Source organism: Thalassophryne amazonica, chromosome 16 (assembly GCF_902500255.1).
Source record: "Thalassophryne amazonica chromosome 16, fThaAma1.1, whole genome shotgun sequence".
Classification (NCBI taxonomy): Eukaryota; Metazoa; Chordata; class Actinopteri; order Batrachoidiformes; family Batrachoididae; genus Thalassophryne; species Thalassophryne amazonica.
In genome coordinates, this window is record NC_047118.1 from 47,236,890 (window position 1) to 47,261,628 (window position 24,739).

At 40.6% G+C, this 24,739-nt stretch overlaps 1 protein-coding gene across 2 annotated transcripts in view; it reads left to right on the forward strand.

Moving 5' to 3' along the window:
- LOC117527309 (vesicle-fusing ATPase) overlaps positions 1-24,739 on the forward strand; it is a 151,531-nt gene that overhangs the window by 53,231 nt on the left and 73,561 nt on the right. For both annotated transcript variants that reach the window (XM_034189616.1, XM_034189615.1), the window contains exons 2-4: positions 14,116-14,201; positions 22,918-23,017; positions 23,110-23,149. In XM_034189616.1, the coding sequence (XP_034045507.1) occupies positions 14,116-14,201; positions 22,918-23,017; positions 23,110-23,149 (226 nt within the window). The remainder of the gene's footprint in view (positions 1-14,115; positions 14,202-22,917; positions 23,018-23,109; positions 23,150-24,739) is intronic.

The window sequence follows — 24,739 nt, forward strand, 5'->3', positions numbered from 1 at the left end:
TCATGTCTGCTTAAAAAAATTCCATTAGGCCAGTGTTAATGTCTGTACCAAAAACTGCCATTGCGCCATGTTTAATGTCTAGAAACAAGCACACTTAACCATTGGCCCAGTCCGTATTAATGTCTACTCCAAACATCCCTTTGGCCCAGTAAGTATTAATGTCTACGCCATACATCCCATTGGCCCAGGCAGTATCAATGTCTACTCCAAAAATGTCATTGGTGCAGTTAGTATTAATGTCTACTTGGCCCAGTCAGTATTAATGTCTACTCCATACATCCCATTGGTCCAGTTAGTATTAATGTCTACTCCAAACATCCCATTGGCCCAGTCAGTATTAATGTCTCCTCCAAAAATGTCATTGGTCCAGTTAGCATTAATGTCTACTCCAAACATCCCATTGGCCCAGTCAGTATTAATGTCTACTCCAAAAATGTCATTGGCCCAGTCAGTATTAATGTCTACTCCATACATCCCATTGGCCCAGTTAGTATTAATGTCTACTCCAAAAATGTCATTGGTCCAGTTAGTATTAATGTCTACTCCAAACATCCCATTGGCCCAGTCAGTATTAATGTCTACTCCAAAAATGCCATTGGTCCAGTTAGTATTAATGTCTACTCCAAACGTCCCATTGGCCCAGTGAGTATTAATGGCTGCTCCAAAACTGTCATTGGCCCAGTCAGTATTAATGTCTACTCCAAAAATGTCATTGGTCCAGTTAGTATTAATGTCTACTCCAAATGTCCCATTGGCCCAGTCAGTATTAATGTCTACTCCAAACGTCCCATTGGCCCAGTCAGTATTAATGTCTACTCCAGATATCCCATTGGCCCAGTCAGTATTAATGTCTACTCCAAACGTCCCATTGGCCCAGTCAGTATTAATGTCTACTCCAGACGTCCCATTGGCCCAGTCAGTATTAATGTCTACTCCAGACGTCCCATTGGCCCAGTCAGTATTAATGTCTACTCCAGACGTCCCATTGGCCCAGTCAGTATTAATGTCTACTCCAGACATCCCAGCATTGGCCCAGTCGGTATTTATGTCTACTCCAGACATCCCAGCATTGGCCCAGTCGGTATTTATGTCTACTCCAGACATCCCAGCATTGGCCCAGTCGGTATTTATGTCTACTCCAGACATCCCAGCATTGGCCCAGTCGGTATTGATGTCTACTCCAGACATCCCAGCATTGGCCCAGTCGGTATTGATGTCTACTCCAAACGTCCCATTGGCCCAGTCAGTATTAATGTCTACTCCAAGCGTCCCATTGGCCCAGTCAGTATTTATGTCTACTCCAAGCGTCCCATTGGCCCAGTCAGTATTTATGTCTACTCCATACATCCCATTGGCCCAGTCAGTATTAATGTCTACTCCTCATCATGAAAATACTTCTTCAGTACCATCTTAATAATTAAGGCTATGCTTAAGTGAATTGATGGCATTTTCAACAATAAAAAGCAACAAAGGAGTTTCATTAAGGATCAGTAGGGGGTTTATAGAGGTACAGTGAGCTCTCACATTCATGAAATATCAAACTTAAAATATCGGTCACCTCCTTGTTTAGGAATGGGGATGTCATCTTACATTTGAGGTAGATAGTATTCCTATTTTAGCAATGAGCAAAAAGAGTGGAGTTCTCTGAGTCAGGCAATATAATAAGACAGAAATCCTCCCAGGCAGTAACCCTGAAACAACCTCCTGAGGGTTTTCACAGTTTGTATTGTGCACAACCTCCCAGTCAAATGCTCGCAAATTCACACATTCTCAGAACACGAATCACCCACATGTTTAAAACATGTAATGCAACGTGACATTCAGTGTTTTGACACTCTCTTTATTTCATTTCTACCGCTTTTTTGTACGGTATATTCAGTGTTTTTACTCTTTTCAGTACTCCACATCATCCACATTGATATTCTACCACTTTGCTATCCCTGCTGGAAATATAAATTCCTTTCTTCATTAGTGTATAATGTTTTTCCATCGTGTTTTAGTTTCAGCAGAGGAAATTATTTTTCTGTGTTCGCTTTGTGAGCACCCATTTAAACATAAAATGGTTTGCCTGATTACACGTAATTGTGTTTGAACAGGATATGAGATGTGCACATTCATATTTAGATATGTACAAGAAACTCAAGACCCTGAATCTTTGAGCTTTGACATCTCAAATTTTGGCACCAGTGGAATTTCAACATTTCATTATTTTCCTTAAAGAGCCATGGAACAAAATCGACAGATATCTATGGCACAGTGTGTCAGTTTCATTACTTGCAAATGCAAGATATCTGCAACAGTACTTTGACTTGTAAAATTAAAATTATCCTTTCGAAGATTAGAGAAATTATAACTATGTTTTCTGAGACTGACATGGGTCCATCTCATATTAGACCAGACCTTTAAATGGTGATAGTAGGATTCAACAACAATACTACATGTTTGAGTGTTGATGCAACATAATAACATAATGTGATTATGTTAGAAATATTACTGGCAAGAATTCTGCCAATATGATACAAGATATCTCAAAGAAGTTAACAGATTATGGCAACCCAAGATGCACAACCCAAGATAGATGGACCTTCGAGTCAAGAAAGAGTTGCTTAAATTTTGTTTTGACAAAATATGATGTAATGTTGCCTTTAAAAAATTTTAGATTTTGTTTCTTTTTATTAAACTGGTATATGATGAATGTTTTTTGACTCAATAATATCTGACTCTGCTATGATTTTGTGGTTGCAGTAAATACAAGCAACATACAGATGCACCCCCACCCCCCCATGAAATTTAACATTCTTTTCAAAATTTTCCCGTGTTTTTTTTTTTTTTTTTTTTTAACAAAACAAGGAATTTTTAATACAGTATTTCAGACATCCTAGTTTTATGTTGGATGTTTACATTATTTTACTTTGCACACAGAGACAAAATTATTTCACAAAAACAAAAACTACCAGGGTCAAAATTATTAGCCACCTGATGCCTTGTGCTATGGAATGCAGACATAAACACGAGCACCAACAGAGCTCAGAGCCTACAGTGAGGAAAATAATTATTTGAACACCCTGCGATTTTGCAAGTTCTCCCACTTAGAAATCATGGAGAGGTCTGAAATTTTCATCTTAGGTGCATGTCCACTGTGAGAGACATAATCTAAAAAAAAAAAAAATCCGGAAATCACAATGTATGACTTTTTAATAATTTATTTGTATGTTACTGCTGCAAATAAGTATTTGAACACCTGTGAAAATCAATGTTAATATTTGGTACAGTAGCCTTTGTTTGCAATTACAGAGGTCAAACGTTTCCTGTAGTTTTTCACCAGGTTTGCACACACTGCAGCAGGGATTTTGGTCCACTCCTCCATACCGATCTTCTCCAAATCTTTCAGGTTTGGAGTTTCATCTCCCTCCAAAGATTTTCTATTGAGTTCAGGTCTGGAGACTGGCCAGGCCACCCCAGGACCTTGAAATGCTTCTTATGGAGCTACTCCTTAGTTGCCCTGGCTGTGTGTTTGGGGTCATTGTCATGCTGGATGACCCAGCCGTGACCCATCTTCAATGCTCTTACTGAGGGAAGGAGGTTGTTTGCAAAATCTCACAATACATGACCCCATCCATCCTCCCTTCAATACGGTGCAGTCGTCCTGTCTCCTTTGCAGAAGAGCATCCCCAGAGTATGATGTTTCCAGCCCCATGCTTCACGGTTAGGATGGTTTTCTTGGGGTTGTTCTCATCCTCTAAACATGGTAAGTGGAGTTGATTCCAGAAAGCTCTATTCTGGTCTCATCTGACCACATGACCTTCTCCCATGCCTCCTCTGGATCATCCAGATGGTCACTGGTGAACTTCAAACGGGCCTGGACGTGTGCTGGCTTGAGCAGGGAACCTTGCTGCCCTGCAGGATTTTAAGCCATGACAGCATCATGTGTTACTAATGTAATCTTTGTGACTGTGGTCCCAGCTCTCTTCAGGCCATTGACCAGGTCCTCCTGTGTAGTTCTGAGCTTTCTCAGAATCATCCTTACCCCACAAAGTGAGATCTTGCATGGAATCCCAGACCGAGGGAGAATGAAAGTCATCTTGTGTTTCTTCCACTTTCTAATAAATAATCATAACAGTTGTTGTCTTCTACCAAGCTGCTTGCCTGTTGTCCTGTAGTCCATCTCAGCCTTGTGCAGGTCTACAGTTTTGTCCCTGGTGTCCTTAGACAGCTCTTTGGTCTTGGCTATGGTTGACAGGTTGGAGTGTGATTGATTGAGTGTGTGAACAGGTGTCTTTTATACAGGTAACAAGTTCAAACAGGTGCAGTTAATACAGGTAAAGAGTGCAGAATAAGAGGGCTTCTTAAAGAAAAATTAACGCGTCTGTCTGAGCCAGAATTCTTGCTGGTTGGAAGGTGATCAAATACTTATTTGCAGCAGTAACATGCAAATAAATTATAAAAAAAACATACATTGTTTTTTCTGGATTTTTTTTTTTTTTTTTAGATTGTGTCTCTCACAGTGGACATGCACCTAAGATGAAAATTTCAGACCCTCCATGATTTCTAAGTGGGAGAACTTGCAAAATTGCAGGGTGTTCAAATACTTATTTTCCTCACTGTATGTCAGACGTATTACTTCATCTAACAACCAACCATCCAACAGATGGCAGTCCAAATACTTATGAACTTACCATCAGTGTGTGCTTGAAAGTATCATATTTATCAGCTAAATGATGAATTTAAACTGTTTTAGAGGTTGCAGTTTGGCATTGTTCTGTTTTTGTATGGATTAAATTTTCTGTGAAAGCACAAAAGTCAGTGATAAAACTATTCCTGTTGTGTGGGCCGCTGAAGAGGAGGTACTGCTGGCCCACCACCACCAGAGGGCGCCCTGCTTGGAGTGCAGACTCCAAGCACGAGAGGGCGCCAGACCTAGAAGAAGTGACAGCTGTCATTCATCCCCTGCACCAGCTGTCACTCGTTCATCATCATCACCACCATAAAAGCCGGACTGCAACTCCACCTCCTCGCCGAGAAATCGACTACCAGTACCAAGGTAATTTCTCTGCTGACTAACACTGTGTGTGTAATAACTTGAACTTCTATTGCAGCCGTTTTCCTGGAGTGTTGCCTTATCTGGAGGATTGGCGTTTGGTGTGACAGCGATGGCTTCCCCTCACACCCCATCTCAGATAAGTGGTTGACCAGGAGCTGCACGAGTGTGTGTGATTTGGAGGTGGAGGTGCTGTTGTGTGGGCCACTGAAGAGGAGGTACTGCTGGCCCACCACCACCAGAGGGCACCCTGCCTGGAGTGCGGGCTCCAGGCACCAGAGGGCGCTGCCGCCTCACAGGAGCAGCCGGGGTGACAGCTGTCACTTATCACCTATGTCAGCTGTCACCAATCATCTGATCATCAGTGGTATATCAGCAAGATGACATTTCCACCTCTTTGCCGAGATATCGCTCTACCGAGGAGGTAACGTTCTCAGCCGACTATATTGTCTTCCTGACAGGAATACCTGTTGCTTTGTGTGTTTGGATAACAGATATTGTGTTGTTTTCTTCCGACGAGAGGTGGAGGTGATTTCCCACCATACGTGTTGCTGGGTGCAAACGCACCCACACCTAACTGTTTTTGTTCCTCGCCAGCAGTACCAGATCCGACAAGCGGAGGCAGTGGCCACCTGGGAGTTCGGGACTTGGCGGCTCCAGTATTCCCGGGGTTCGGTGGCAGAGGAAATCGTGTGGTTCCGGTTCTGCTTTGGACAGACGTCTCTTATCTTCGAGCCTGCCCACGTGACACATTTTGTGAATTGACTTCTTTTCTATTATTGTCATTCGCCGTGTTTGTTGTGCTTATTCACAACAGTAAAGAGTTGTTATTTGACTTCCTCCATTGTCCGTTCATTTGCGCCCCCTGTTGTGGGTCCGTGTTCCTACACTTTCACAACAGGTGCTCCCTCCTAACTGTGTTTGGACTGTGAATTACTGAGTGTGCGGACTCACACTCACACATCATATCTCTGCTTTCTGCCAGCAGTACCAGGGTCGACAGCCGCAGACAGAGGCCACCTGGGGACTCGGGACTTGGCGGCTCCGGTGTTCTTCAGACCGTTGGTGGTGGAAGCCGTGTGGGACGCGGCTTCTCTCTCGTCGGGTGTCTTCTATCTTCGAGCCTGCCCACACGTCACCTGGTGTTTATTGACTGTGAAGATTACTGCACGTTTCGTTGTGTATTATCACAACATTAAATTGTTACCTTTTGGCTTACTCATTGTCCGTTCATTTGCGCCCCCTGTTGTGGGTCCGTGCTACGACACCTTCCCAACAATTCCAGCATGTTCGCACTCTGTAGATCAGCTCATGATTCACAGATCTGTGGTTGGAGCGGAAGAGCTTTTATAGCACAGTTGTTGGAGCATAAAAAATCATTTGCACAAATTGCCCACTGTTGATGGACAGTGCCAAGCTCGTAGTTGCCGCTGTATATTCATCAGGCTGGCTGCTTTATCAAGTCCTCATAAAAAGTAAGTCTTACATAGGCCCTGAGGCCCTTAGTAGTTGTGCTAATCCCGGGATTTTGTTGTGTGAATTGGATGAGAGTCGATGACTACCCCTGGACAGAATGCCAGTCCAACACAGGTTACTTCTCCATCCAAAGCTGGTAGTCATTTACAGGTTGGTGGACTGGGACAATGCAGATAATGTGTCTTGTCCAGTGACAGAAACCGTTAACATGATGAAGAATCAAACTCATGTCTAGTTTGTCTACATAATGGTAGCCCAGCTCCTTGTCCCACTGAGTTACCTGTTCTGTGGTATCTACCGTACAGTAACATAAATAAAAAAAATTTATCCCCAACCTTTGCTAACATTATTTAGGAACCAGAGCATGGTTAAATTGAGAGAAGGGAAGACGACAGTCCAATATTCAAAAACAGTGAAGGAAAATAGCGCCACCTAAAGAATAGGAGCCTCTGTCCTGACTGTTGCTTGTTAGCTCTGGAGGGTTTTTCTACCAGTATGTTTGCCCAGCTTTTCCATATTAGTGTGTCCTGTAAGAAAGGTAGTTTTTATGATTTTTAAATAACAGTTCCTGCTGCTGGGAACTAGCAGCACTGTATTTTCTGAAGTATAGGTCGCAGTTTTTTTTTTCCTGCAAGCAGAACTCTTTTTACAGTGAGTGTGGCACATGTGCACACAACAGCATGTGCTGTTACTTAACATAAGGACTTTTATATTCCAAAAATAAACAAGATGGACAAATAAACATGTGATGGACAATATGTTGAATGTTATTTGACACACATGAACACTGATTGCTGTGCCACAACATTGGAAACACTACAATAAAAATGTGACCATTAAAAAAATGTAATCAAGTCTTCAATTTGGAATTTTCGTGCATTGCTGTTGTCTTGCTTTTATTACTGGCATTTCTTTTGTTTAGTGCTTTGATTCCTGGGAAAGCCCTATATAAATAGTAATTATTAATAACAAACCTTCCAAAGTAGTAATAAAACTAACTTATCCTACAGAAAACATGTAATGGCATATATGTAGTAGGCACATTTATATGATATTTGCACATTTACGCCAACTCCTGCCACACCACCACTTGGCTACGTTTCACTGAGAAAATGGAGTGCACATCTGCTGTGTTTAAAGTGTCATCAGGAAAAATGGCTTATAACAGTTTGAGAGAGAGAGCAAGAGAGATCTTTCTGGTCCGTGAGAGACGGTAGTGTGAGCAGATGAAGTAGCGATGGATTGTAATTTATTGTACAAGCAATGCAAGACGCATTGCTTGTGCTTTATGCAGTTGCCATGGTTACCACTTCATACGATCTGGCTGCATTGGAATCACTGTCGGCTGTACCTGCATTTTTTAAAAGACGGTCATTTGGCAAAGGCTTTGAGTAGCAAAAGTAAATTGGCATGCAGATTTTAACTCGGCATTGATGCATCAGTAACGTCTTCGCTGGTCTGAAGGCATAAACGGGAACTGTTTGGCCTTTTTCCATGTTAAAATCTTTAATATTAAATGATGCCTCCCTCTGGCCCTGCAGTGACGACGTTGCACAAAAAGCTCACATCTTTGCTTCATCACCTCTTTTGGTGATCCTGAAAAGCTGCCAGTATTGATTATTCTTCTTTCAGGATTAAAAAGAAATCTGCATTTTTCTCATCAGGCATCACTGCTTCTGTTGTGCTTTTAGCTGCTCATGCTGCAGCCGATGAATAATAAGATGTTAATTGACAATTTGATCTCTCAGTGCTGGCGGGAAAAGGGCTTATTAAAGAGGGAGTCAGTCAGGACAGACAGCTTTTTCATTTGTAACCTCCAAATCCTTTACACAGTTAACACACCATTTAAATAAGTAACGTCTGCATCTGTCTTTATATATTGTCAGTTCAGTCTTTATCACTTTATCAGGGTGACAGTCAAACCGATCATTTTTCAGGGTGACACAAGCGGTGCTGCAGAATATTGCACTGGGAGTTTGCAATCCTCACTCTTGCGAGTCGGAATTGTAACTGAATTAACTTAATGTGACTGTGCACTGCCTGGTTTGAGTTTGTTGCATTTAACAGACTGTGCATGAAGATGATGAAGATGCAGCTGCAGATAAGCAACAGCTAGTTTATCCACATTATTATTCAAAATCATTTTTACCCGAGGCCATCAAATATGGCCATCGGGTATTGCAAAGACTTTGCATCCGCCTGTCTGTTTGTGCTCAGCATAACTCCAGTCCTTTTACTGCCAGAGTCTTCAAATTCACAGGGAACATTCTTGGGATGCAGACCTTAGACAAGTTCAAAGATGGCTAACCTTGACATATTTTAAGAGGTTAAAATGCCACATTCTGTTTCAATCTGTTACGTTTTTTTGTTGTTGTTTTGAGTGGTGGAGGTGACAGCCAGTCAGAGTATAGTGGCACCGTGATGTCAGTGGCAGGTCTCTCTAAAAAATGCTTCATTAATGTGTTAATATAACATGTTTCTCATCTATTCTGTAAAAGCTATTGAGAAATAAACACTTCTAAAACACTGTTTTTTGAACCTAATGACACCTCTGAAGTCATTTACAAGGCATTTAGCGGATGCTAGCGTGGTGACGTCATAGGCTGGTAGCTAGTTGCAAACTCTGTTTTGTTTGTGTGTAAATATAACCGCTTTGTCATATATTATGTAAAACCTAGCGAGAAATACACACTTATAAAACTGAAAATGCCTGTTTTGTAACCTGATAACACCTCTACAGTGTGTTTTTAAATGACATTTTGCAGACGTCAGCATACACGCTAGCTTTCACTAACTTCTGCTGTTGTCAAAAGATCATAAACGTAAATATTGTTTATGGTTCATTAATTGATTGACAGAGGGGCTTTATTGAAGATGTACAAATTGTAAGTAAGACAATCAGATCTTAATAATTAATGTAAATAACAATAAATTTATATTATATATACACTCAACAAAAATATAAACGCAACACTTTTGGTTTTGCTCCCATTTTGTATGAGATGAACTCAAAGATCTAAAACTTTTTCCACATACACAATATCACCATTTCCCTCAAATATTGTTTACAAACCAGTCTAAATCTGTGATAGTTGTCAGGGTCTGACGGGGGGTTTGGTTTTCTGTTTTTCTGCTTAGCTTTGCCTTTTTCCTCCTTGTTCATGTATGCTGTTCCTTTTCTTGTTGGGAGGTGTGTCTGCTGCTTTCTTGCACTCTGTCTCTGGCCACGCCCTGTTTCCTGCCCTCTCCATGCACACCTGTCCTGGATTTCCTGATTAGCTCCCAGGAGTATATGCTCACTGCTTGTGTCTGTTCCTCGCCAGATTGATGCGCCCTGTGCCTTCTTTCCAGCTCTTGAGTTCGTGTTTTCTAGTCCTGCCAGCTTTTGTGTGTTCTCGACCTCCTGCCTGCCTGCTTTGACCACGATTAAGCCTGATGATCATTGTACTGCTGCTGTGTGTTTTGGACTGCCTTCCCGTGTACCGACCACTGCTTCTCACATTAAAACCCGTCTGCAACCAGAGCTGTCTGTGTGGGCCCTGCATTTGTGTCCAGCCATTCCAGCCTGTCAATAGTGAGCACTTCTCCTTTGCTGAGATAATCCATCCCACCTCACAGGTGTGCCATATCAAGATGCTGATTAGACACCATGATTAGTGCATAGGTGTGCCTTAGACTGCCCACAATAAAAGGCCACTCTGAAAGGTGCAGTTTTATCACACAGCACAATGCCACAGATGTCGCAAGATTTGAGGGAGCGTGCAATTGGCATGCTGACAGCAGGAATGTCAACCAGAGCTGTTGCTCGTGTATTGAATGTTCATTTCTCTACCATAAGCCGTCTCCAAAGCCGTTTCAGAGAATTTGGCAGTACATCCAACCAGCCTCACAACCGCAGACCACGTGTAACCACACCAGCCCAGGACCTCCACATCCAGCATGTTCACCTCCAAGATCGTCTGAGACCAGCCACTTGGACAGCTGCTGAAACAATCGGTTTGCATAACCAAAGAATTTCTGCACAAACTGTCAGAAATCGTCTCAGGGAAGCTCATCTGCATGCTCGTCGTCCTCATTGGGTTCTCGACCTGACTCCAGTTCGTCGTCATAACCGACTTGGGTGGGCAAATGCTCACATTCGCTGGCGTTTGGCACGTTGGAGAGGTGTTCTCTTCACGGATGAATCCCAGTTCACACTGTTCAGGGCAGATGGCAGACAGCGTGTGTGGCGTCGTGTGGGTGAGCGGTTTTCTGATGTCAATGTTGTGGATCGAGTGGCCCATGGTGGCAGTGGGGTTATGGTATGGGCAGGCGTCTGTTATGGACGAAGAACACAGGTGCATTTTATTGATGGCATTTTGAATGCACAGAGATACTGTGACGAGATCCTGAGGCCCATTGTTGTGCCATACATCCAAGAACATCACCTCATGTTGCAGCAGGATAATGCATGGCCCCATGTTGCAAGGATCTGTACATAATTCTTGGAAGCTGAAAATGTCCCAGTTCTTGCATGGCCGGCATACTTACCGGACATGTCACCCATTGAACATGTTTGGGATGCTCTGGACTGGCGTATACGACAGCGTGTACCAGTTCCTGCCAATATCCAGCAACTCACAGCCATTGAAGAGTGGACCAACATTCCACAGGCCACAATTGACAACCTGATCAACTCTATGCAAAGGAGATGTGTTGCACTGCATGAGGCAAATGGTGGTCACACCAGATACTGACTGGTATCCCCCCCAATAAAACAAAACTGCACCTTTCAGAGTGGCCTTTTATTGTGGGCAGTCTAAGGCACACCTGTGCACTAATCATGGTGTCTAATCAGCATCTTGATATGGCACACCTGTGAGGTGGGATGGATTATCTCAGCAAAGGAGAAGTGCTCACTATCACAGATTTAGACTGGTTTGTGAACAATATTTGAGGGAAATGGTGATATTGTGTATGTGGAAAAAGTTTTAGATCTTTGAGTTCATCTCATACAAAATGGGAGCAAAACCAAAAGTGTTGCATTTATATTTTTGTTGAGTGTATATATATATATATATATATATATATATATATATATATATATAGGGTGTTCACAATAATAGTAGTGTGGCATTCAGTCAGTGAGTTTGTCAATTTTGTGGAACAAACAGGTGTGAATCAGGTGTCCCCAATGTAAGGATGAATCCAGCACCTGTTGAACATGCTTTTCTCTTTGAAAGCCTGAGGAAAATGGGACGTTCAAGACATTGTTCAGAAGAACAGCGTAGTTTGATTAAAAAGTTGATTGGAGAGGGGAAAACCTATACACAGGTGCTAAAAATTATAGGCTGTTCATCTACAATGATCTCCACTGCTTTAAAATGGACAAAAAAACCAGAGACGTGTGGAAGAAAATGGAAGACAACCATCAAAATGGATAGAAGAATAACCAGAATGGCAAAGGCTCACCCATTGATCAGCTCCAGGATGATCAAAGACAGTCTGGAGTTACCTGTAAGTGCTGTGACAGTTAGAGGATGCCTGTGTGAAGCTAATTTATTTGCAAGAATCCCCCGCAAAGTCCCTCTGTTAAATAAAAGACGTGCAGAAGAGGTTACAATTTGCCAAAGAACACATCAACTGGCCTAAAGAGAAATGGAGGAATATTTTGTGGACTGATGAGAGTAAAATTGTTCTTTTTGGGTTCAAGGGCCGCAGACAGTTTGTGAGATGACCCCCAAACTCTGAATTCAAGCCACAGTTCACAGTGAAGACAGTGAAGCATGGTGGTGCAAGCATCATGATATGGGCATGTTTCTCCTACTATGGTGTTGGGCCTATATATCGCATACCAGGTATCATGGATCAGTTTGGATATGTCAAAATACTTGAAGAGGTCATGTTGCCTTATGCTGAAGAGGACATGCCCTTGAAATGGGTGTTTCAACAAGACAATGACCCCAAGCACACTAGTAAACGAGCAAAATCTTGGTTCCAAACCAGTAAAATTAATGCCTTGCATATGTGAAGAAATCATGAAAAACTGTGGTTATACAACTAAATACTAGTTTAGTGATTCACAGGATTGCTAAAAAAGCAGCTTGAACATAATAGTTTTGAGCTTGTAGCGTCAACAGCAGATGCTACTATTATTGTGAACACCCCCTTTTCTACTTTTTTTTTACTAATAGCCCAATTTCATAGCCTTAAGAGTGTGCATATCATGAATGCTTGGTCTTGTTGGATTTGTGAGAATCTACTGAATCTACTGGTACCTTGTTTCCCATGTAACAATAAGAAATATACTCAAAACCTGGATTAATCTTTTTATTCACATAGTACTACTATTATTCTGAACACTACTGTGTATATATATACATATATATATATATATATATAAACAATGCGCATACAGCCGAGGGTATTTTAGCATTGCGTTATATTTTTTCTTTTTTTGCATCTGTGTGCATTGTGTCATCATGGGCTTATTTTTGTATTGTGTGTGGACACATTCTTGTACACACAACAGCTCAGTAACACTACATGGTAGACACTTAGAACAGAGATGGTGATGTGGATGAGCCAATTCAATTTTCTGGGTGTTTGGAACATGCATTTATTTTTCTCCCTTTGAACATGATAGATTATTAACAATACCTGGTACACACTGTGGTTGTGAGAATTGAATGCTAACCTATGACTTAAGGTGATGACTGGATGTCTGTGGTCTCTTTTGAAGATTTTTTGTTACTGGTGGAAGGGCTCAAAAAAGCAGTTACTTAGACTCGGATGTGGAGTATCATTTGCATTGTTAGGGAGTGTGTCAGCTACAACATATTGGCTCTATGACACATTTCTCTAGGCTTGATCCAGCTCGCAAATTCCTCAGTGTTGAGGACCCTAGCGGCCGGAGACAGCCAACGGGTCACTGGCTACAATAAATCATCCCTTTCAAGCGGTGGTGATGGATTGGTTGTGTGTCTGAGTGGTTAATATCCAGAACCAGGGCAGCTCCATAGTGTGGTGGATGCAATGACACACAACACCAGGATATGCTGACCTGATCTGTATTGATAAATGTATTTGATTCGTAATTAAGTTTAGTTTTGTCACATTACATTTTAAAGATGTTTTGTTTTCGTCACTCGCCTCCTCAATACTGCAATAATTGGTCTATAAATTTTGACATCCAGGTTATTGAAATATTCCCTTCAGAGAGCAGAGTTTCCTCCACAAATGCAGTTGTTGCCAAATTTTTCAACATGTTGAATACAAGGAATTGTGGGTATGTGACGTCCATGTTGGCAAAAGAATGCATGGCAAGACTTCACATTTAGAAAATACTGTAGGTATTTATAATGTGTTGACACAGAAATGCAAATTGGGGTGCTGATCTTAGAAAACTACATTTTTATCAAAATTCTTTAGTATCCAAAGCATGCTGGAACTTTGGGCAGTTTATCTGCCTTCGTTCTCTTTTTGGAGTTGGAAAATGGTGTTGGAATGAATACAAGTGAAACATTAAAACATATACACACAGTATGCACAGTGTTTTCTGACTCTAAATTAAAATGTTGTGGAATTCTGTCCTGTCCCTTTTTTGATCTCTCTCCTTGCAGACTATGCAGGCGGCACGATGCCCAACGGACGAGCTGTCGTTGACTAATTGCGCCGTGGTGAACGAGAAGGATCTGCAGTCAGGACAGTGAGTGGCCGTTATCGCCTGTTTGTCATCTTGCTCACGCCCGCGCATCACTGCAGTCATCTATCCAAACACCCATCAGTGTACCCAGCTTTTCAAACCTCATCATTCATCTGCAGAGTTAACGTCAGTAACCTGACATCAGCTTGCATGGTGTGCAGATATCCTGATTGTTTCCACAGAAATCAGAACTGCAGGATGTCCACCTTTTCAGCTTGAAACAGTAGTGAGAGTTTATTTATTCACCCCCAACAAGAACCCCCCACACGTACATTTTAGATGATCCCTTCAGAGGATTAACCTCACAACAAGCCAAATTATTAAAGATATTTGTAACACAATGCTCAAAGTTTGATCAGGTGTGGGGACCTTTCCTGCAATATTTTGGGAGCCTTGATCTTTCAAATTCAACTTTAAGCCATCAGCTATCAGATGTTATATTGTATCAAAATGATATGTTGAATTATGATATTACTCTAGAGGAAGTACAAAAAGTTGTGAGTGCTGCTAAAGCAAATAAAGCAGTGGGAGTTGAAGGGATTCCTAATGAAGCTCTCAAGGCACCCTCTTTAATTCATTTTTTGCAGGGTCTTTTTCAAGCCTGTTTTTCAAATTCTATTGTTCCATCAGAGTGGCATCAGCCAATAATAAAACCTATACCAAACTCTTCAAAGGCTGACCCAAGAGAACCACTCAGCTATAGAGGTATCAGTTTGCTAAGTACAGTCTACAAACTCTATTCTGGTATCCTCAACAACAGACTGAATCAGTACATAATATTCTAGAAGATGAAGAAAATGGCTTTAGAAAAGGGAGGGCTGGCATTGACCATATATGGGTGATTCTTTAACTACGGGCACTATTGGCCTTGTAAATGTAATTTCCACCACACCATTGCCTTACAATATAAAGTGCCTTGGGGCAACTGTTTGTTGTGATTTGGCGCTATATACATGTGCTCTGATGTCACTGTTTATCTCCATAGAAACTACCCAAACAATCTTTCATACAAACTGTTTAAAGGGACATTACAGTGTTGTGGTGGAAATTACGGCAATAGTGTGGGACAACTACATTTGTTTAAAAAAATCACAACAGTTGTATGACATTGAATACCCCAGTTATGTTTTGATTATTTTACTGATATTTTATTCAGAGATATTTTAAAACATTAGAAAAAATGTTTCTTTACCATTCATTTTTATCATTGAAGATCAAAAGTCTGGGTGTGGGACAAGCACAAAACGGCAATATTTGCATATAATGATGCTGAAAAAAGGTGAGAGTCATCATAGACTACTAGAACAAATTTCTTAACACACTTTCATTGTAAAGATAACTATAAAAGTGTGAAATTTCCCCTTTTTTCTGTTTTTCATACAATATGATCAAAGGACATAATAAGTGCCTGTAGTCTAAGAATCACCCACATACAGTGGGGTAAAAAAAGTATTTTGTCAGTCCCTGATTGTCCAAGTTCTCCTACTTAGAAAGATGAGAGAGGTCTGTGATTTTCATGATTGGTACACTTCAACTGTGAGAGAAAAAATGAGTTAAAAAAAAGAAAATCCAGGAAATATTGTAGGATTTTTAAAGAATTTATTTGTAAATTATGGTGGAAAATAAGTATTTGGTCAATAACAAAAGTTCAACTCAGTACTTTGTAACAATCTTTGTTGGCAATGACAGAGGTCAAACATTCTTCACCAGGTTTGCACGCACTGTAGCTGGTATTTTGGCTATTCCTCCTATGCAAATCTCCTCTAGAGCAGCGATGTTTTGGGGCTGTCGCTGGGCAACACGGACTTTCAACTCCCTCAGCAAATTTTCAATGGGGTTGAGGTATGGAGACTGGCTTGGCCACTCCAGGACCTTGAAATGCTTTTTACGGAGCCACTCCATTGCCTGAGTGGTGTGTTTGGGATCATTGTCATGCTGGAAGACCCAGCCATGTTGCATTTTCAATGCTCTCACTGGTGGAAGGAGGTTTTGGCTTAAAACTCACGATACATGGGCTCGTTCATTCTTCCCTTAATATGGATCAGTCGTCCTGTCCCCTTTGCAGAAAAAAAGCCCCAAAGCATGATGTTTCCACCCCATGCTTCACAGTAGATATGGTGTTCTTGAAATGCAACTCAGCATTCTTCTTCCTCCAAACACAAGTTAATTTTTTTACCAAAATGTTCTATTTTGGTTTCATCTGACCACATGATATTCTCCCAATCCTCTTCTGGATTATCCACATGCTCTCTGGCAAACTTCAAATGAGCCTGGACATGTACTGGCTTAAGCAGGGGGACACGCCTGGCACTGCAGGATTTGAGTCCCTCTCTGCGTAGTGTGTAGCCTTTCTGCAGGTCATTCATCAGGTCCCAACGTGTAGTTCAGGGATTTTTGCTCACCGTACTCATGGTCATTTTGACCCCACGGGATGACATCTTGCGTGGAGCCCCAGATTGAGGGAGATTATCAAAGGTCTTGTATGTCTTCCATTTTCTTACAATTGCTCCCACAGTTGATTTATTCACACCAACCTGCTTGACTATTGTAGATTCACTCTTCCCAGCCTGGTGCACATCTGCAATTTTCTTCCTGGTGTCCATCGACAGCTTTTTGGTCTTGCCCATGGTTGAGTTTGGAGTCTGACTGTTTGAGGCTGTGGACAGGTGTCTTTTATACAGATAACGAGTTCAAACAGGTGCCATTAATACAGGTAACAGGTGGAGGACAGAAGAGCTTCTTAAAGAAGTTACAGGTCTGTGAGAGCCAGAAATCTTGTTTGTTTGTGGTTGACCACATACTTATTTTACACCATAATTTACAAATAAATTCTTTAAAAATCCTACAATGTGATTTCCTGGATTTTTTTTTTCTCATTTTGTCTCTCATAGTTGAAAAACCTGGATTAATCTTTTTAGTCACATAGCACTACTATTATTCTGAACACTACTGTATACTATATATATATATATATATATATATATATATATATATATATATATATATATATATATATATATATATATATATATATATATATATATATATATATATATATATATATATATATTATCATCATTAGTATTTACTGAAGTATTGTGTCGTGTATACAGCATGATTTTTTTTTTTTAGGTGTAGTCATTTATAAGCTCTGTTTCAGACTATTCCTTTCAGTATCATCATCCGTTTCTAATCATATTCAATTTTGTACTGTCATTTTGTGTGAATCTGAATAAAATGAGTGAATCAAATTGAAAAATTTAATTGAACTGTCAACTGAAAGGATGCCGCATGATATAACGTTTCATAGTTTCAATTTTACGTTGATACTTTGTAAACGTTATTTTGTCACTTTGAGGAGAAACAGCTGATCATGATTTTATTCAGAGTGATTGCTGATTTAAATAGATATTCACTAGATGTTTACAACTGGGCATTTGATACATTTCTGATCAAATATATTAAAATATAATGTGTAACAATTTCTCCTGCTTTATCATCAGTTATGATTCTAAGCGTTCCACACATCGCGAATAGGCATATATGCCTAATGTGCATATGTATACATGTATATTTCTCTTCCTCAGGTGTGGCTTTAAGATGGCAGAAAAACTGTAAAAACAACAAAGAAGTGCACAAGCTGTTGAATATATTTTGGAAAATGTACACATTTTCTATCTGTTCTTATGGTTTGCTCCATTAATGATCAAAAACTAATTTCTAGTGACATGAAATATCCTCAAGGAGGAGTCACAAGATAAACAATCATGAAGAAAGATTTTTTTCAGTATTCACATTTTGCAATTCACATTTTGCAGATAATTCATGATTTACAACAGATTCATGTTTTTAGTGTTAAACATCACTCCGTGTGTTAGGATAACTGGGTCCGTATGCACAAAGCATCTCAAAGTCCTCTCAAAGAGCTCCTAACTTAGCCTAAAATTTCCTGGCAAGGAATCTTAGCCTAAGAGTGAGCCACCAGGTGTCTGAGAGCGAGTCTGAGCAAGGAGACTGTAACTCCTATCTTAGTGAGGAGGCGGGGTTGACCCCGTTGCAAGGTATGCTGTGGTCCTGTAAGAGCTGTGATTGGTTGTCACAGAAAGGAAAGGGGAAATGAAAAAATGAATACACTCTGTGCTCCTACATATGAATGAACAGTAAAATCAACCAATCATATAGCCTGAACTGCATTAAGAATGTGTAATCGTGAAAAGAATTTAATCCCATGATGATGATACTTAGCAAAAGTAAATTGGAGCGATCATCGGGCCAATCGCTAAACCTGTAAATTCTTGTCTCTGCAATGCATTATGGGAGTTCTGGGTTTTGGGGTTTTAAATGTTGCTACTGTGGTTCATATTAGTTTAAAAATGTTGTTAGTGTTGTTGATTTATTGTGTTTTTGTCGTTCAGTTGGTTTAGTGAGTTAAGTGTCACCATGTTGTCACCATAAGTGAAAAGTGTATCGTGTTTGATGCCATCCCTGTGTTGTTTTATCTGAAAAAGAGCGCCTCCTAGTGGCAGAGTGCCAAAAAGACAAAAGCTGTTGGGAAAGTGTAGTGACACGGACCCACAACAGGGGCCGTAAATGAACGGACAATGGAGGAAGTCAAATATGAACACTTTACTGTTGTGAATCACACAACGCAACACAGCAGATGACAGAATAGGTGCAAAAATCAACTAACAAAGGTGTCGTGTGGGCAGGCTCGAGCATAGAAGACGTCTGTCCTGAGAATAACCGGAACCACACGATTTCCTCCGCCACCGAACCTGGAAAATACTGGAGCCGCCAAGTTCCGAGTCCCCAGGTGGCCACCGTCTCCGCGTGTCGGATCTGGTACTGCTGGCGAGGAACAGAAACAATCAGATGTGGGTGTGTGAACACCCAGTTACACTTATGGTATGGTTCCACCTCCACATCTAACACAGTAAGAGACTGAGGGCTACTTAGTTGGACGTGCGTCACTCGTCACGTTTCCCCACACTTAGCGTCCCGTTAACAGTAGGCTCCTCAGGAACTCCTGCAACAACTCAGAGAATTACGTGTTTTTTTTAGAACAACAACGGCTGAGAGTATTACCTCCGTAGGTAGATGATATCTCGGCAACGAGGTGGAGATGACGTCCAGTCTTTATGGAGTGAGATGATGTAGAGTAGATGGACACTGCCGGGGGTGACAGCTGTCACTCATTATCTCTTGACAGCTGTCACCCCCGGCAGTGTCCGTGGTGGCAGCGCCCTCTCGTGCCTGAAGCCTGCACTTCAGGCAGGGCGCGCTCTGGTGGTGGGCCAGCAGTACCTCCTCTTCTGGCGGCCCACACAACAAAAGCTCTCACTTGTCTTTTATTATTTCATGCAGTTCACCACAAAATGAATTGTTACAGAGCTTGAAGATGTTTGAACATGTCTCATTCACATGCCGATTATCTACATATTAAAAGTGTCTGTGGGTGGGTGAGTTTATTAAGTTCAATGTAAGTACATAATATAATTGTAAATACGTTAAAATTACATGCATGACACAAGAAAGTGAAAACACTTATTTCTACTGTTGTCCATTTAAAAATCAAATGACAGAAGTAATAATAAAATAAAATATAAAGAATACAGATAATAATAATAATAAAAATGACAATATTAAAGTGTGTATATGATAACAAGAACCTAAACAATTTATAAATACATTAAGACAATAAATTAACATAAAATAATTACGTAGATCAAGCCGGTATTGTGTTACTGATACATTGTCATCCTACATATGGAGAATATCACTCCTTCCTCTCTGTCTTTTCCACCAGCTTGTCTGCTAAAGACACTCTGAGGCTTCTCAAAAGTCCTCCTCAGTACTCTTACCAGTTTGTCACCTTAAGCCCTCTTAAGGCCTAAGGTGCTTTGTGGACAACTTTCACCTTACCAAGGGAAAATTCTAAGAAATGTCTAAGAATTTGAGAAATTCTAAGATTTTTCCTAGAATAATGTCACTAGGAGCTGTTTCTTAGGCTGCTTTGTGCATACGGGCCCTGGACTTTAGTGAGTGTGAGAATGAACATGATGATGATTTTGTCTGAAAGACAATAAATACATATATAAATGATATCACTGGCTTTGATCTTACATGTCTTTTGGTCTCAGATGTCTTCATTTCTTCAGCAGAGTACCGTACTGAGCAACATTACATTCAAAGATTAATAACCATTAATTTCTCACCAAAAATTGACATCGCCCATGGCCCGTATTTAGAATCCTTTTCAAGCAATTCATTCTCTGATTGATATAATATGGTCACTTTAATTAATTATTTATTTATCTTTTGCATTCTAATTCTGCTAGTAAAATGCAAATATATAGGATTTAAGAGTATTTATTAGCAGAAATGGAATCTATCATCTATAATCACCTATTCATAAGTGTATAATTACCTACAGTAAGGAAGTGATTTGTTATAATAAGCTTCAAATCAGCCCTTCATATCTACATGGTAGCCAGCCCCTTCATGGATGTAAAATTGTGACCGGCAACAGCACAATGTGCCGACATCTAGTGTCACCACCATATGACACTAATAGTGGCACGGCATGGTCAAAATATCGTAACAATTGTTCCTTTCATCATAAAAGCACCAAATTTGGCACATAAGTAGTAAAACATCCTCAGAAAATGTTTCTGTGTAGGCTCTCAGTTGTCCAGGTGGTTTCCATAGTAGAGAAGCTTGAATCTTCGACTGGACTGGGTTGCTTGACATGAGGACATTTCACTTCAAATCACAGAAGCTTCCTCAGCTAAAATTCTTGCTCTGGTAGTCTGACTTCTGTCTTGACTCTTGTAGAGAAGAATAAACCAGAAGCCAACAAAAGCTGGAGTTTTTAACCTAACCAGACCCCTCCTACCGAGAGGCCGACTTCTATAGGCTAGTGACTAAACAATAGCTCTAATTAGCACCTATTGTGCTCTAGTTAGCACTCTCCTAATGATGGGATGGAAGCCTCCCCTGATGGCTCCCTTGATGACTCTCCTGATGACGTGAATGACTCATTACCATGAACAAAAGACTGAAACTGCTTTGACCTGAGTTCCCCAACCAGCCCCCCGGTTATGGTACCCCATAACCGGGGGGCGGGTCTCAGACACGCTTTGTCCCCTGTTTACAGTGGGGTACAGTATTTTGTAATAGGTCATAATAGGTTGATTAATGACAGTGTAGTAATCCAGTGTTTTCATATGTCATAGTGAGGCCCAGTATTTTTACTGTTACCAGTTATTTTTGTAATCTAGACATCCTAAGATTTCTAATGATACCAAATTTATAAGGTTTTGGGGTGGGGGTTGGGGGGGTGCACACAGGACCATGCTGGCCCATGGCCTAAATGATACTTAAATTTCACTCACTGAAAACAAAGGAGCATAGACTTATTAGATGGTCGATTATTACTATTAACCACACAGTAATCCATATTATCTCATATTTTTATTAAAATGTTACTGCTAGACGCTAGCTGTCACTCAGATCAAACACACCCCTAAATATGAACAAATTTATTGTTGCAAATGGCCTAAATGAATAGGTTGTATAAAAATTAGCCCCCCCTGCTACTGTAGATTTATCTTGAACAGGGAAACTAGGGGTTTTTGTTTGTTTGTTGTTGTTGTTGTTTTCTACCAGGTTGTGGACATGTTCATTTCTCCTGGAAAGTTGGTCTTTTTAACATGCAGTTTTATTACCTCCGCCAAGGAGGTTATGTTTTCGGTCGCGTTTGTTTGTTTGTTTGTCTGTTTGTCAGCAGGATAATTCAAAAAGTTTTGAATGGATTTTGATGAAATTTTGTGGAATGGTTGGAAATGACAAGAGGAACAAGTGATTCAATTTTAGTGGTGATCCGGATCACGATCCGGGTCCCGATGCTAACGCGTTAGCATGTCTATGGCATTTTCAATGTTAAAAGTTAGCATTAAGCAGTTGCAGCTGTCATCACGTTCGGGTGCATTTGTTTTCAAATTGTAATATTTCTTAAATTTATTTTTGTTTATATATTAATAATCTAATGATTATTATATACAATTTTAGAGAAAGAGACAAAAAGAAATAGATCACTGTGCCAAGGAGGGAATCTCTTTAGGGTCAGTGACCCTATGGCCTTGTTTAGAGAAGTGTTTCATAAATGTTAAAAAAATTCATGTATTTGCAGTTTAGTTGAATAATAAATTGAATTTTGTCTCTTATTTGTTTTTGTCTATAAGCACATGCAATATCAATATCAGTGCTCAGATGACAGTAGCTTCTGGGAAAGGTGCAAGTTGCAATAAACTGTGATGCCAAGCGCTAAGGATACATGCTATCCAGTCACAGATGAAACTTTTTTTACTACTGACCAAACATCATTGTTAGACTTTTTTAGGTTCAATGATTCCACGGCGTGTAGATGTTGCGTCAGTGACCCCATGGCCTTGGTGGAGGTTTGCGCTCTCTGAGTGCTTCTAGTTGGAACTGACTTGCTTCTGGAGCCAGCCTTGAGTGGCCATTCGAGGATCTGCAGCTTCATTTTTCTGCACTGGATGTTGCCTGTTGGTAAAAGCTAAAAGAACAGAATTTCAGACTTCACAGAAAGCTGACTTCCACCGTGCAGTCATCTTCCTGCATACAGTGACACCAAGATGAGTTGTAGTCATATCAGCCTTGGTTACTTCAAGGTTTTTTTCCTCATTTCTCCCCACAGACATGTGACTGTGAAGACCACGCCCAACCACAAGTTTGTGTTTACAGTCAAGACCCACCACACTGTCGCACCTGGAACAATCGCATTTAGCCTGCCACAGGTGAGTGAAGGTGCACAGACCACTAATTTTTTTACTTGTCGGCTTGATGCTTAGTGTTTTCTTATCTGTGTTTTTCTTATGCTCTCTTGTAGCGGAAATGGGCCGGTCTGTCTATTGGCCAGGAGGTGGAAGGTATACTGTCCTGTTTGGTTGAGGCATCTAATAGTTAACTATGATTGTAGCATGTGAAGCTGAGTGAGAAATCAGGAGTGTCTGGGTTTGCAGTTGTGCTGGATCAAGGCTTTCAATGACCATTAGATTTGTTCATCGAATTGTATGTGGTGAATGTATCACATGTAGACACACTGACTTGTTTTACTTCCATTCATTTTTAAAACATTTATCTTTTTTTCATCACAGGACAAAACAAAACACCAGCACATCACTTAACAAAGTGCAATTAAAATAAAGGTGCAATCAAATCAATACATGTGCTGCAATCCGAATCTTCACAAAAATCCAACACCAACCAACTAAATGCCCTCCAAAATAACAATTAAAATAATAATAATAAAAACCACACTCCCATGACAATCAGGTTCAATCAGGTTCAATATTTTTCAGGGATCTAAGGTAAGAAATACATGGTCGTCACACTTTTAGAAATCAGCCTTCCCTCTACTACAACTAAACTTGATTTTTTTTTTTTATTATTATTTCAAGTTAAAAAGCATGAGATCTTTCAACCATAAAGAAATAGATGGGGGATGTGGACTTTTCCAGGATAATAATATTTTGCAATGATGTAAAGGCATTTAGATCCACCTGAAAGTTAGGAACACAGTGGGGACTCCAGGATCTCCAAATGCCGCGATCAACAGACAAGGCTCCAGCCTGAGGCCAAGAACGTGACAGATAACATCAAAATACGAATCCAATATGGCTGAAGTTTAGGACAAAGAAAAACATGAATTAAATCACAGGGAGAAGAGTTACATCTGTCACACAGATCAGAAACATTGGGATAAATTTTGGATAATTTGGGCTTTGATAAGTGCAGCCTGTGTACTACTTTAAATTGAACAAGGGAAAGTCTTGCACAAGATGATGTCGTACACATTCTGTCAACAGCCTTATCTCAGAAACCTTCCCCAAAGGCTAGACCCAACTCTTGTTCCCAATTACAGATCAGTTTATTGACTGAATGATTGTGCATTGAAAGAACAAGATTATATATCTGCGCTATAACAGCTTTCTTATGGGGCATAAGTTCAAAGAGGTCCTCTCAAGGATGTTTAGGGGCAAAGTGGGGAACTCTGTAAAAATAGGAGATCAGATATACTTTATTGATCTCACAGTGGAGATGGATGGATGGATAGCTTTATTAGCATTGTCATTACAACGAGATTGCCACGGGGGGCAGGAAGGAAGGTGAAAGGGAAAAATTGGAGCATGCTTCAGTCCAAGTGCTTGGGGGGAAAGAACCGGGGCTGCAGCTAAAACTGCACCGCCCCCGTCAAAGGGGAAAGGAGTGACGTTAGCAGGCGCCGGAGATGGGAGTGTTGATGGGGGATAGGAGACGGATGGGGGGAGAGAATGGAGCATGCTTCAGTCCTATGAAAAGCAGTTTGTTGTCTTTGTGAGTTGAGATAAGAAATAGCCAATGTTCCCCAGGCTGAAAAAATTCCTCTGGAGGAAAACAGTCGGGCAATTTGACCTTCAGGCTTGATAAGCCTGTAATGTTATGGTTTGAGCAGTGAAAAACACTTTTTAACAGTTCCA